We start from the raw sequence: 13,553 nt of genomic DNA, 5'->3' as shown, positions 1-13,553 counted from the left end.
CCTGGCGTATGAACCGTACCGACTGTGTGCCTGATGAACTGGGTTCCTGATAAAAAGTCGGGAAACAGTGTGGTACCATGCCATATAACGTTGAATAGGAAAGTGCTGCGGAGGTGGGGTCAAGTCCCCTCGCCTGTCCCAAGTCCCACAATAGATCCACTCTCCTGGCCCGGAAAGTCTGCGTAAGCAACTGTCCGTCCCACATATACTCGGACCTATGTTGGGGCTGTAGGGCTAATAGATCCAACATTCGAGGGCCGGGATGTATAGTCGCGTCCATGTCGTCAACTGTAAATTAAAACAACATTAATTGTATTTTATTCTGTATATTAAATATTAATTTTTTGAGATACACAATTTTTAGCGTTATAACAAAAATTATATCTATGGGTTCTAGGCTCGATATTTGAGTCCAAGTAGTACCAAACTATCATTAATAATTATGTGTTTGTTTTATAATTTAAATTCATATTTTTTAATAACTTAATATATATATATATACACACACCTATGGGTTCCAGGCTCGATATTTTGAGGCCCAGTGGCACTAAATTAACATTAGTAATTATGTGTGTTGATACAATTATTAACTTAATTGTACAAAGTTTGCATTTTCAACTACCAGTATAAGATACTTAAACAAAAGGAATTCTAAGCTAAAATACACATTACTACGCTACAAGGCTCTAAATTTTAGTACGCTAAAAGGGTCTACATTTTACTACGCTAAAAAGGTCTAGATTTTACTACGCTAAAAAATAATCTAAACTAAACATAAACAACAAATAAATTTAATTGCAACAACAAACAACAACAACAACAACGACCCAGTATAATCCCACAAGTGGGGTCTGGGGAGGGTAATATGTACGCAGACCTTACCCCTACCCCGAAGGGTAGAGAGGTTGTTTCCAGGAGACCCTCGGCTCAAAAAAGAAATAGGATGATATATTAGTACCATAAAAATGCGTAATAAAAATAACAACAATATATAAGAGATATGAAATATGAAATACAGGATACGAAATACGAAATACGAAATAGATGGCTGGTATAGTACAACTAGAAGGTAAAGCCCTGCATCAATAGACGACCAATGACATTCCTAGTCTAACTCGTAACTAGATAGTCTCCCTCTATTGTGCTGTAGAAATATTCACACTCTCCCCTAACCTACAACCTTAATGCTCGACCTCCATAATTCCCTATCAAGGGCCATGTCCTCAGTAATCCTAAGTCGCGCCATGTCCTGTCTGATCACCTCTCCCCAATACTTCTTAGGTCTCCCTCTACCTCTCCGCGTGCCCACTACAGCCAGTCGCTCACACCTCCTCACCGGTGCATCAGTGCTCCTCCTCTGAATGTGCCCGAACCATCTGAGTCTTACTTCCCGCATCTTGTCCTCCATGGGGGCCACACCCACCTTCTCTCGAATATCTGCATTCCTAATCTTATCCATCCTTGTATGCCCGCACATCCACCTCAACATCCTCATCTCTGCTACTTTCATCTTCTGGGTGTGTGAGTTCTTTACCGGCCAACATTCAGTTCCATACAACATGGCAGGCCTAACCACTGCTCTATAAAACTTACCTTTTAGTAACGGTGGCACTTTCTTGTCACACAAGACTCCCGACGCTAACCTCCACTTCATCCACCCCACCCCTATACGGTGTGTGACATCCTCGTCAATCTCCCCGATCCCCTGAATAACCGATCCAAGGTACTTGAAACTACCTTTCTTGGGAATGACTTGAGAGTCAAGCCTCACTTCAACTCCCGCTTCCGTCGGCTCAACTCCAAATTTGCACTCGAGGTATTCCGTCTTCGTCCTACTCAACTTGAAACCTTTAGACTCAAGAGCATGTCTCCAAATCTCTAGCCTCTCGTTGACGCCGCCTCTTGTCTCGTCAATTAGAATAATGTCATCAGCAAATAGCATGCACCATGGAACCTCCCCTTGAATATGATGAGTCAGTGCATCCATCACCAGGGCAAATAGGAATGGGCTGAGCGCAGACCCTTGGTGCAACCCCGTAATAACTGGAAAGTGTTCAGAGTCGCCTCCTACTGTCCTAACCCGAGTCTTAGCTCCATCATACATGTCTTTAATCACCCTAATATAGTTACTCGGGACCCCTTTATCCTCTAAGCAGCTCCATAAGACCTTCCTAGGAACCTTATCGTACGCTTTCTCCAGATCAATAAACACCATGTGGAGATCCTTCTTCTTATCTCTGTACTGTTCCACCATCCTCCTAATAAGGTGGATAGCTTCTGTGGTAGATCGTCCCGGCATGAACCCGAACTGGTTGTCTGAAATAGACACCGTCCTTCGCACTCTCATTTCTACCACTCTCTCCCAAACTTTCATGGTATGACTTAGTAATTTGATGCCCCTATAGTTGTTACAGCTCTGGACATCACCTTTGTTCTTATACAACGGGACCATTGTACTCCACCTCCACTCTTCAGGCATTCTATTAGTCTTGAATATAACACTAAACAATGCAGTAAGCCATTCCAAGCCTGCTCTACCCACACACCTCCACAGTTCAACCGGAATTTCGTCTGGCCCGGTAGCTCTGCCCCTTCTCATCTTACGCATTGCCTCCATGACTTCATCGATCTCAATGTCCCTACAATTACTTACTTCATGGTGACTGTCGGCATTCCTCGATTCCCCAAGTATAATATCCTGATCCCCTTCTTCACTTAGAAGTTTATGAAAGTAGGTCTGCCACCTCCTCTTAATCTGGTCATCTCCCATCAAAACTTTGCCGTCATCATCTTTTATGCACCTCACTTGGTCCAGATCCCGAGTTGTCCTCTCTCTCGCCTTAGCGAGTCGGAATAACTTCTTCTCCCCACCTTTGTTCCTTAGTTCCTCATACAGACGAGCAAAAGCTGTCGTCTTAGCCTCCGTCACTGCCATCTTCGCCTCCTTCCTAGCTACCTTATACCTTTGACTGTTCTCTCTCTTCTCCTCCTCGTCAGTGCTCCCTACTAACCTTAGGTAAGCCGCCTTCTTTGCTTCCACTTTACCTTGGACAACTGCATTCCACCACCAATCTCCTTTGTGTCCACCATAGTGGCCCGTAGATATCCCTAACACCTCTCTCGCCGCCTTTCTTATACAGTCCGTCGTCGTCGACCACATTGTGTTTGCGTCCCCACTACTTCTCCAAGCTCCCATTGCCGATAACCTTCCTTCCAACTCTTTAGCTTTTATCCTTAGTTAAGGCGCCCCACCTAGTCCTGGGGCGTCCTTGTACTGACCTCTTCTTCCTCCTTATCCTAATACAAATGTCCATCACCAAAAGCCTATGCTGCGTTGAGAGGGTTTCACCTGGGATAACCTTGCAGTCCTCGCACAACCTTCTGTCGCATCTCCTGAGGAGTAGATAGTCAATCTGAGTAGATAATTGCAAATAAAATACAAAACGACATGAAAACACATATATATAAATCAGGATATTAACAGACAAATTTATTTGACAAATTTATATTTTTTTCATAAAACACTAATATTAACTCGGGATAAATTTAACATACTAGTTTCGAAAAAAACACAAACCGAAATAGAACACATACAAATCAAATAATATGCATTATTATAAAAGTTTCAACTTAAAATAAACCGAAATACCTCGATTTAAAATTTTCGGAAAGCAAATAGATTGAAATTTTGACTCCGGAAGTGTGAATCAACAATAATACGAAGCTCTACTCGAATGTGGGACCTACGTTCTTCACCTTTTATGTGACGGACACCCAATTTTTTTTTTTTTAAAATAGTGGGGCAGCGGGTATGAGAGTGGAGAACCAAGAAGAAGAAGATATAAAATATTAAGGAAGAAGAAGCAGAATGGTCGTCTTGAAGAAGACGACTCGTTTTTTAAAAAAAAGGTATAGCGCCGGGTATTTGGGCGCTATACCTGTTAGTATCAACTTTCTATGTATAGCGCCCAAATACTAGGCGCTATACATTAACGGCACAGTTAACGTTAATATATAGCGCCTAGTATTTGGGCGCTATATATAAAAATGTCATTTTTTTTTTACACCTATTAAGGTGCTACTTGTCCAAAAGAACCACATTTTGGTTCCGGACTCCTACTAGTGCATAAACAGTGACACCAAAATCTCCTTTTATGGTTCTTTAAATTAAAACACAAGATATGCCAAGATCATTGAGAGAGAAAAGGAAATAATTAGAACATAGGACATGATGGATAATTCCTCATGTTCTGAATATTGGCCTGAGACTGAAACTGAAACTCATTTTCATCATTTCCAAGAAGTTGCTGCTGCTTCACCTTTTGTACTTCCATTGGTTCCAAATTCTTGTGATGATACCTCCTTTCAACTTTATGAAAACCCTTGTTATTGGTCCCAACAGTTTGAAGAAGATACAAGTGCAAGTGCTTCTAGGAGCCATAGTGAAGCTGAGAAAAGACGCAGAGACAGAATTAATGCTCAGCTTTCCACTCTTAGAAAACTCATTCCCAGCTCTGAAAAGGTAAGCTTTTATTTTGTCTAAACAATATATGAAGGCCATTGATGTTTGGTTACTAGAGAAAGGAAAATGTTTTCAATCAGTAGAAGGAAAATGAATTTTCTCACTAATGGACGGAGTCATTTTCTTTATACGTTATCTTAATTTAACTTCATATTAATTACTTGCTCCAATTTAGGGGTGGAGCTAGTAAGAGGGAACTGTGCAAATAGGGTAAGAACAAACTTTTTGGTTAATATATTAACTGTTGAATCCCATTCTAGCTCAGTGGTTCAAAAGTTGCGTAGATCACAAGTACAAATCTCAGCTATGATTTATTTGAATCGCCTTAATATAAATACTTGGCTCCGCCAATGCTCCAACTATATATTTTTCATAGTAAATAACTTCCTATCATATCAAACATACTAAACAATAACATGGGTAATATTTCTTCCATGTACCAAATGCTTTTTCTATGATTTGCCAAATCATTTAACTTGCAGATGGATAAGGCAGCTCTACTTAGAAGTGTAGTTGAGCACGTTAAAGATTTAAAAGGAAGAGCAAAGGAAATCAGCAAGGTAGTGAACACTCCAACTGACATTGATGAAGTAATAATTGAGCATTTAGATGAGGATGAAAATTCAAGCAATAGTATAATTCTCAAGGTTTGTCTATGTTGTGATGATCGACCTGAATTGTTCTCAGAGCTAAACAGGGCACTTAACAACCTCAAACTAACAACTGAGGAGGCTAATATAACTAGTTTGGGCGGCAGAATTAAGTGCGTTTTCGTGCTTAAGTCCGTTAATGGTGTTTGCTTGAATTCACTTAAACACTCTCTTAGTAGAATTGCTATTTCCCCTTCTACATCCAATTATCGCATCAAAAGTAAGAGGCAGAAATTCTTCTTGCCTGCTAATTTTTCTTAATTCTTTTTATTTTAATCCCCGGTCTTACATATTGAGCTTCCAAAGAGGTGTTCGATTGAGCAGCTCAATCACGCCTCATCATCCTAGTAGGTGTCTGTGCCATTGGACCAGCTAAACTTGTTTTGATCTAGTGTGTGTCCGTGCACTACTCTTGGACTCGCTCAGCAGCTCTCTGTTTTTTTTTTTTAAACAGGTCTATTTATTTAAATTTGTTGCCAATTTTCATATTCAATATGGTATTTGTCTGAGAAAGTACACATCATGTCCTTTAATCTTGATAGCCAAGTGAATCATCTTTTTTTTTTTCTTTTTTTTTTTTACCTGAGTATTCAATATAGTAGGTGCAGTATCCTAGTTCCCAGTTTCCACCACATATGACATGCTATTTTTGTTAGTACTATAATGTTTTAAAGTACAAGTCACAACTATATGAAGTAATCGCCAAGAGAGGTCATTGCATATACCACATACAGGGAGACAAGCCAAATTATGGTTTATTGAATTCTAGGTTCGACCTGAACATAAGTGAGAACATCTACAATCACATTGCAAATTGAAGAAAAACAATGCCCCTTCATCTTTTGAACAGAAGAGAGAAGCCCTTCAAATATCATCGTACTCCGGACTACAGAGGATTCAAAATATTAAAGAATTTTAGAATTAGATTCTATCAACCTAGTATAAACTATTTTGACTTTGGTCATTATTATTTTTTACCTAATGATCGCATTTTCCACATAATTAAGGAAAAAAGTATGTGAGCGCGTCATGAAAATTACAAAACTTACTTTACACAACTTATTTTAAAAAATAATTTTCATATATGCAACCAGTATTTTAAAATGCGCGGGCGTGATGCGAGGTGTTTCACCTAACATGGGATGAGGTTACACCCTGGATTATTAGTTTTTAATATTAACTAATTAATAAAATAAGCATATAAATCACAAAAGTTTAAAATTACATATATATATATATATATATATATATATATATATATATATATATATATATATATATATATATATATATATATATCATGTTTTTTCTCAGTTTCCTACTTAAACTATTTGGTGTTCCCAAAATTACACCTGAACTACATTGCCTTTCATATTAAAAACCCCTCATTGCATTCTTGGAAGTGCTTCTAGTATACGCTCCTAATTATCTGAAAAAATATATCATGTAGCACTACACCTGGCTATTTAACTCAGCCTAAAACCCGCCTAAACTATCACTTTTTGTTAGTTACCTACTATTTTCTGGTGTCCACAAAATCCTCCTGGATTATATTTTTCTAAATATTAAAACTCCATATTGGACTTTTAAAGGTGCATCTGTCTAACTATATTAACTTATGATTTGTACAAATTTTTTTGTATAGTTTACTCATGGCGTATTACTCCCGAGTCCCGGATGACTGATTAATTCTAGGAGTTTTGGCCAAAATACTATCTAATGTAATGTATTAATTTTAGGTTTACTTATGATTGTGCTTTTATGCTAGACTCCAATCTAATAAATCCTTATTGATATTCACTTTGTAGAACATTAAAAATATAAATAAAGATATAGTGTTGCATTTCTTAAAATCCATCTTATATTACATACAAAAGATTATACAAAATAAAACTTCACAAATAAAAATTCTACCGACCAACAATAACATTCTCTAATTTCACATTACACAAAGAAGGTTCAAGAGATTCAGCTTTATTCTCTACAAGGTGTAGAGTTTAATAAGAAGATTTAAATTAGTATTCTTTCAATAATGTATGTAAGACATGAAAGAAGACTAAAACAAAAAAGAGAATAAGTTATTTTAGAGGAAACAAGAGAGGGAGAATTTTTCCTAGAGGAAACCTATATGGAGAACTAAAAAAAGGTTAAAAAAATGAAGAAGAAAGGTGAAAAAAAGGAAAAATGGTAAAAAAAAAAAAAAAGAGAAAAAGGTGGATATAACTGAAATAAGGAGAATATTTATTAAAAATAAATATATTTGCAAGAGGTTAGGCTAATTAGCCATTATGTTGGGCCATTTTGATGGCTTTGTTCAGTTGTCACGCGCTCCCAAACAAGTATTTACACACGTTATGCCATGTCAACAATGAGTGATTTTTAATATGAAAGGCAATATAGCTCAAGGGAGTTTTGGGAATACCGAATAGGTTAAGTAGAAAACTGACAAAAATATAATAGTTTAAGGGGGTTTTAGGGTATTAACTCATATATATAAGCGGAATAGCCTATTAGACACTTGTATTTATTCCGGTTTGTCATCCCGGCCCTATACTCTATAAAGTTTCATCTAGACACTTTTAATTTATCAAAACTTATATTTTAAATCCTCTGACAGTTAACCAAGCTTATATGGCATTTGTTTTGCCAAGTCAGATAATTACGTGGTTGCACACTCTTAAAACGCGTGCATCAATTATTGAGATTAAAAAAATCATAAGAAAAAGAAACAATAAAAATAAACAGAAAAACAATTCAAAAAATCCTAAAGACCCAACCCCTTCCATATCTGCAACCCTTTCCCAAACTCTTCTCGTCATAACCCCTTCCGCAACCCCCCGTTCCCCTCTTCCTATCCGTTTTCTTCCCCATTTATTTCCGGTCAAACCCCTTGATTCTGCCCCCTCTATACTAGGCTTTGATATCAAACAAAATTATCAAAATTCAAATGCTTCACTAATTCACTTTTAAATACCCTACTAGTCTCCTCCTCTTCCTCTTCCTCATCCTCCATTTTTAACTGTCGTCCACAGCCATCAAAATTGAGGTTCTTCATCCGCTGTCATGAAATATTTTTCGGCCAACATTATGATTTTTTGAAGGACAATATGAAGTTCTTTTTATTGCTTTGGTAGGTTTTATGGGGTTTTGGGTGAGAGTGAAGGCAAGAAAGAGAGAGAAAAAATTTGGATTTGTTTATCTTTATTTGACAGATGTTTTCTGGCTAAAATATAATCTCATATCTATTTAGAGAGATATTTTTTTAAAAAATAATAGAGGAATAGATAATGAAATAGAAAAGGAACAGAAGAAAGGAGTTTCATGGTGGTCGGAGAAATTTTTCGGCGATAACAATGCGGAATATGGTGGGCAGTATGAAGAAAGTGATGATTGGGAAGGAAAGAAAAATAAATAAACAGTCAAAAAAGGAAAAAAGGGTAAGTTAAGTTTATTTTACGTTTTTTGTAAAAATAAAAAAATTACGTGGCATATTTTTATCTGATGTGGATTATGACATAGCACAATTGAGAGACACATAGTGTTGGAAGAGTTTGAAACACTAGTTTTGATCAAGTAGAAGTATTTAGATAAAATTTTGTGAAGTACAGGGATCGGGATAACAAATCGAAATAAATACAAGTGTCTAATAGGCTATTCTTCACACACACATATATATGCCCATTGAAAACACTCGTTAAAACCATATACTATTAACATGTACCATCATTACAAAGAAAAACAATTCGTACTTAATGAAAAACGAAAATACGTATTACACGCCTATAGCATAGTTGTGACCTAATATATTTAGAGTCATAAAAATGATAGATTCACTAATTCAAAAAAAAAAAAAAACAATAATATAAAGTTATTATTTGAAAACATAAAAGGAAAACAAATCGCAATTTACAAATACTTATATAACACAAATAGAACATTTTTCTGGAATAAAATCTCTAGAAGAATGTCTAAATTAGAGTGATATCCAAAGGAATTTCAATACCAAAAATTAACTTGAAAAGAGTTAAATAAGAACAGAAAAAAGACTTGAAGAATTATGAAACCTAAAGAAGGAAGCCGCAAGCGTTGAAACTGAGCTAGTGTTAGGCGACAAAGCTCCAATTTTGCAGTTTGCACTTTGCAAATAAAAATCTAAATAGTGTTTAGTTACCCAATAAACAACAAAGAGAAAGGATTATGAAATTAGCTAGGATTAACAATTAAAACGGGCCTTTGACTTTTGACTTTTTTTTATTTGAAAATTTAATTGAGCTAACTTTTGAGTATTTAAATAATAAAAAAAGACACATGCCCTAAATGAATGCTCAGAAGATTGAGACTTACACTAAAGCAAACGCATGAAAGGTTGGCGTCCGATGATACTCATGCTTCGGGAGCCCGTCTCGGAGAATTATTAGTCCGCTTTACCTCGGGGCTCAACCCGAGACTCTGCTAAATAAAAACGCCTTTGAAAATACTGTTTGCAATCTCATTAATATATATAAAAAAATAGAAATAGTAATGATTAAACCTTAGAGGACGAAAAGAAGTAAACCTTATTTATTAGAATAAGCATTTCTTGAGACTATTAAGAAATAAAAATTTACTAGGCAAAGAAGTTAAAAAGAACACTAAAGGGAACGATGAAAGCATGAGCTTAGCTTCTATTTTTATTATTTAAAGGAACTTGTTGCGGTTCATTCGTTTTCTCCTCATTTGCTTTAGCCTTATAAATAATTCTTATCGACCAAGGTTGATTTTTGATGTTTGGCCAAAAGTATGTATTTTTATATATGAATCACCTGACATTTTGCTTTATTCTTGTTGGTTCTAATGTATAATTGCAATGAGTCGAGCTAACTTTTGGTGTTTATATGTGTAGGAATCAATTGGGAGTGAAATTGATTGAATGCGCATGAGTTGGAGCAAAAAAAAAAAAGGAAGAAGAAGAAAATGGACAAGTGCCGAATTCTAGGGTCCAGGGTAGCGCGACGTGCTACCTGTGGCGCTAGAAACAGAAGACCAAAATTTTTAGCGCCAAGGCTAGCGCGACGTGCTGCCTAGGGTGCCCAATCTCAGGAATTATCCTATTTTGTCTTGGAGAAGATCTTTTTGGGTCCTAGACGCCCCTAACTTGTATAAAAAAGGGTTATAAACCTAATTTTTAAGGGGAGGACGCCACTTTGAAGGATAATTCACATTGGGGAATACAACCCACGTTTGGAGGAGGCTTCTAATTAGTTTTTCTTCTCTTCTCTTTCTTTAATCTCATAGTTTATTGGTTCTAGAGTTGTGTGATGCTACATGAACGTTGTGGTTTGAAGCTTGAATTGTTCTTGTTAATTTATCGTATTGGTTTATTTATTCAATCTTGCGCTTAATTATTTGATTGCAACAACAACAATTGAATACTATCTACGAACCTATAATTGAACTCGGGAGAGGGAATTCTAGATTGCATATAAGATTGAGTAGAGCAAGATGTTTAAGCTCAGCATCGGGACGAATTTGCGGTTAGGATAGAGATGTATCTAATCACCTTGCTTGGTTATTATACGAAAATTATTAACGCGTTCTTGTTAATCCTAATTCCAGAGGAATATATGCATTAGGTTAGCTTGAATATGCGAGTAGTACTTCGAAGAATAATACGAGTAATATTATCTCTGTCAACCAACAAACCAAAAAAATTAATTAGATAATTTAAGTGGAAGACTCAACGGGATTGTTTGCTAACCCATTGCTCTGAAATATTTTCTTCCGTTAAATTGGTCTCTAAGTTTTCCGACTTCTTTCTTTTAGTTTCTTAGTTTGCTACTCTAGATTAGTTAGATTTAATAATCTTTAGAAAATCGCTTGAATAGATTATAATTTAGTTGATAGTTAATCACAATTCTTCGTGGGAATGATACTTTATTTTTCACTTTGTTACTTGTCGATCACGTATACTTGCTTGTGCGTTTGGGAGCAACAAGTTTTTGGCACCGTTGCCAAGGACTTAAAAATTAACTATTTTACTAGATTAGATTTATACTTTTTATCTATTCAAGTTTCAATTTTAGTTTCGTGTAGTTAGTATTACATGACATCTTTGAACGAAGAATGGTGGAATGGTAGATATTCTTGTTTTTTGTGATTCTTCTCTATTATAAAGGAACCCACTTGTGGCAACAATGTAAAAATATTCTCAGGACCGAGTTGTGTGAACCATCTCAATCTTGTACTATTTGCAGTGGCAATTAGAATAATTGTCCTAATTGTTGTTATCCTACTCCAATCCCTTCTTATGATGATTCTACTAATGCTTGTGAGTTTGAAAAGAGTAATAAATTGGATGATGTGGAACATGATATTCGCATTCATGATATGCGTATGAAATTATTAGAGGAATATGGAGGTCTCCATGAGAAAATTACGAATGAGATGCGACACTTTATAGAAGAAAGAGCTTAATTGAGACAAGAGATCGACCAATTTGGTAGTCCTATTCACGATTTGGAGGATCAATTGCGTGCAAAGTTTGTTGCGTCTAATGCCCAATAAAATAGTTACGAGTTGTGTGAAGATGAAAATGAGCTTATGCGCTAAATTGAGGAGCTAAAAGTGAAAAGTCAATCATTTGACCATATTTTTGTTGATGATGTCAATTTTGAGAAAAGTATGCTAGAGTCATATGAGGAAGCAGATAATATTGCACTTGAAGACTCTAATGTGTACATATAAAGATGTCAAAAGTGAAACGTTCTTAGAGTTGGAGCGTATTAGACCTCATTCTAAACACTTTTCAACATTGTGTTTGGTTGGTGACAGGAGAATTGATCCATGCAAGCCTATGGAGGAGTCAATGGATGGGAAACAAAGTGCATATATTCTGAAATTTACGATGTCAAGGAAACAGAATAACATCCCTCACTTAAAGACCAAGAAGTACAAAATGCGATATTGTTTACTTAGTTCTTTTGTATTCGTACCACCACCTCAGGAACGTGATAGAAAAACTGATGCAAAATTGGATGAGCAATTCCTATCCTCAAAGTTGAAGAAAAAATGGTGAAAGTGATGGCGCCGTGCCACGATGTTAAATCAAGCGTTTGTTGGGAGGCAATCCAACTGTACGTTTTTTACTTTTAATTAATTAATTATTTATTTTTTGGGATTATTTTTGTATTGCTATCTTTGTATTTTGTAGAAGTAGGAGCATGGAGTCAAAGTCAATAGGCGTGTGAAAAATTGAGCACATGGTTGAAACTAAGTGTGGGGTGCCAACACAAAGGATCATACTTGGAAGAAGTCTGAGTATCCCGTGAGTTGCTAATACTTCAGCCTTTGGCCTACCATGGATTCTTTTTTACCCTCTTATTATTTATAGTGTGCATTGAGTTGCATAATTTTAAGTGTGGGGTGAGGAGATGTAACGACCCGGCCGGTTGTAAGGTCATCACTTGTTTTAAAAGTCAATTATGTGTTCCGAGGCCTTAAAAACCTCCTTTTGTCTCACTTCGATTTGCGTGCACAGTCGAGGCATATATCCAGAAAGCTTTTATGTGAAAATTTGAGGAAAATGCTAATTTTGCCTTTAAAATTGAACTTAAGTTGACTTTGGCCAACATTTTGGGTAAACGGATCCGGACCCATGATTCGACAATCTTGGAGGATCCGTAGGAAAATACGGGACTTGGGCGTATACCCGGAATTGAATTCCGAGGTCCCAAGCCCGAGAAATGAATTTTTGAAGAAAATTGTTTAACTGAAATTATAAGAGTTTTTGAAAATTTAAAGATGTTTGAATTTAATAGTATCGGGCCCGTATTTTGGTTCCGGAGCCTGATACAGGTCTACTATAGTATTCAAATTGTGCCTGTAAAATTTGGTAAGAAACGGAATTCATATGACGTGAATAGGACCCTCGGTTGAAAAATTTGAACTTAAGAGTTCTTGAGATTTTTTTCCTTTGATTTTGATGCTAAACTCATAATTCTAGGTGTTATTTTGGCGATTTGATCACATGAGCAAGTCTGTATGATATTTTTAGGGTTGTGTGCATGTTTGGTTTGGAGCCCCGAGGGCTCGGGTGAGTTTCAGATAGGCTTCAGGGTGTTTTTGACTTAGGAAAATCTGGTATGATTGCTGCTTCTAGTGTCTGTTGCACCATGCATCGCGATCACGTAGTAACTCTCGCGATCGCGGAAGGGAAACTGGGCTGGGGATGGGTTTGTTCTATGCGAACGCATAGACTGGGATGCAAACGCGGAGCACTGGGGGCTGATCTACGCGAACGCGACCTATGTCACGCGAACGCGTAAAGTAAAATGGGGGTGGGTGGGAATTAACCCTTTCTTCTACGCGAATGCGTACGGTGGTTCGCAAAGGCTAGGCGGTTC

General features: G+C 36.6%; 1 protein-coding gene across 1 annotated transcript; it reads left to right on the top strand.

Moving 5' to 3' along the window:
* Positions 1-4,154: 4,154 nt before the first annotated feature.
* On the top strand, positions 4,155-5,705 carry LOC104235560 (transcription factor bHLH51). Its single transcript, XM_009789349.2, has 2 exons — positions 4,155-4,522; positions 5,005-5,705. The coding sequence occupies exons 1-2, from the start codon at positions 4,229-4,231 to the stop codon at positions 5,431-5,433; spliced, it is 723 nt and encodes a 240-aa protein (XP_009787651.1). The 5' UTR covers positions 4,155-4,228; the 3' UTR covers positions 5,434-5,705.
* The last annotated feature ends 7,848 nt before the right edge of the window (positions 5,706-13,553 follow it).

Source organism: Nicotiana sylvestris, chromosome 3 (assembly GCF_000393655.2).
Source record: "Nicotiana sylvestris chromosome 3, ASM39365v2, whole genome shotgun sequence".
Taxonomy (NCBI): Eukaryota; Viridiplantae; Streptophyta; class Magnoliopsida; order Solanales; family Solanaceae; genus Nicotiana; species Nicotiana sylvestris.
The sequence above is the reverse complement of the archived record's forward strand: the minus strand, read 5'-3'. Positions and strand labels throughout refer to the sequence as shown.

Bases quoted from the DNA above. Each gene is read 5' to 3' on its own strand.
- LOC104235560 (XM_009789349.2), top strand. From the start codon at position 4,229: ATGATGGATAATTCCTCATGTTCTGAATATTGGCCTGAGACTGAAACT. The intron at 4,523-5,004 runs GTAAGCTTTTAT...TTTAACTTGCAG, and splicing joins TCATTCCCAGCTCTGAAAAG to ATGGATAAGGCAGCTCTACT.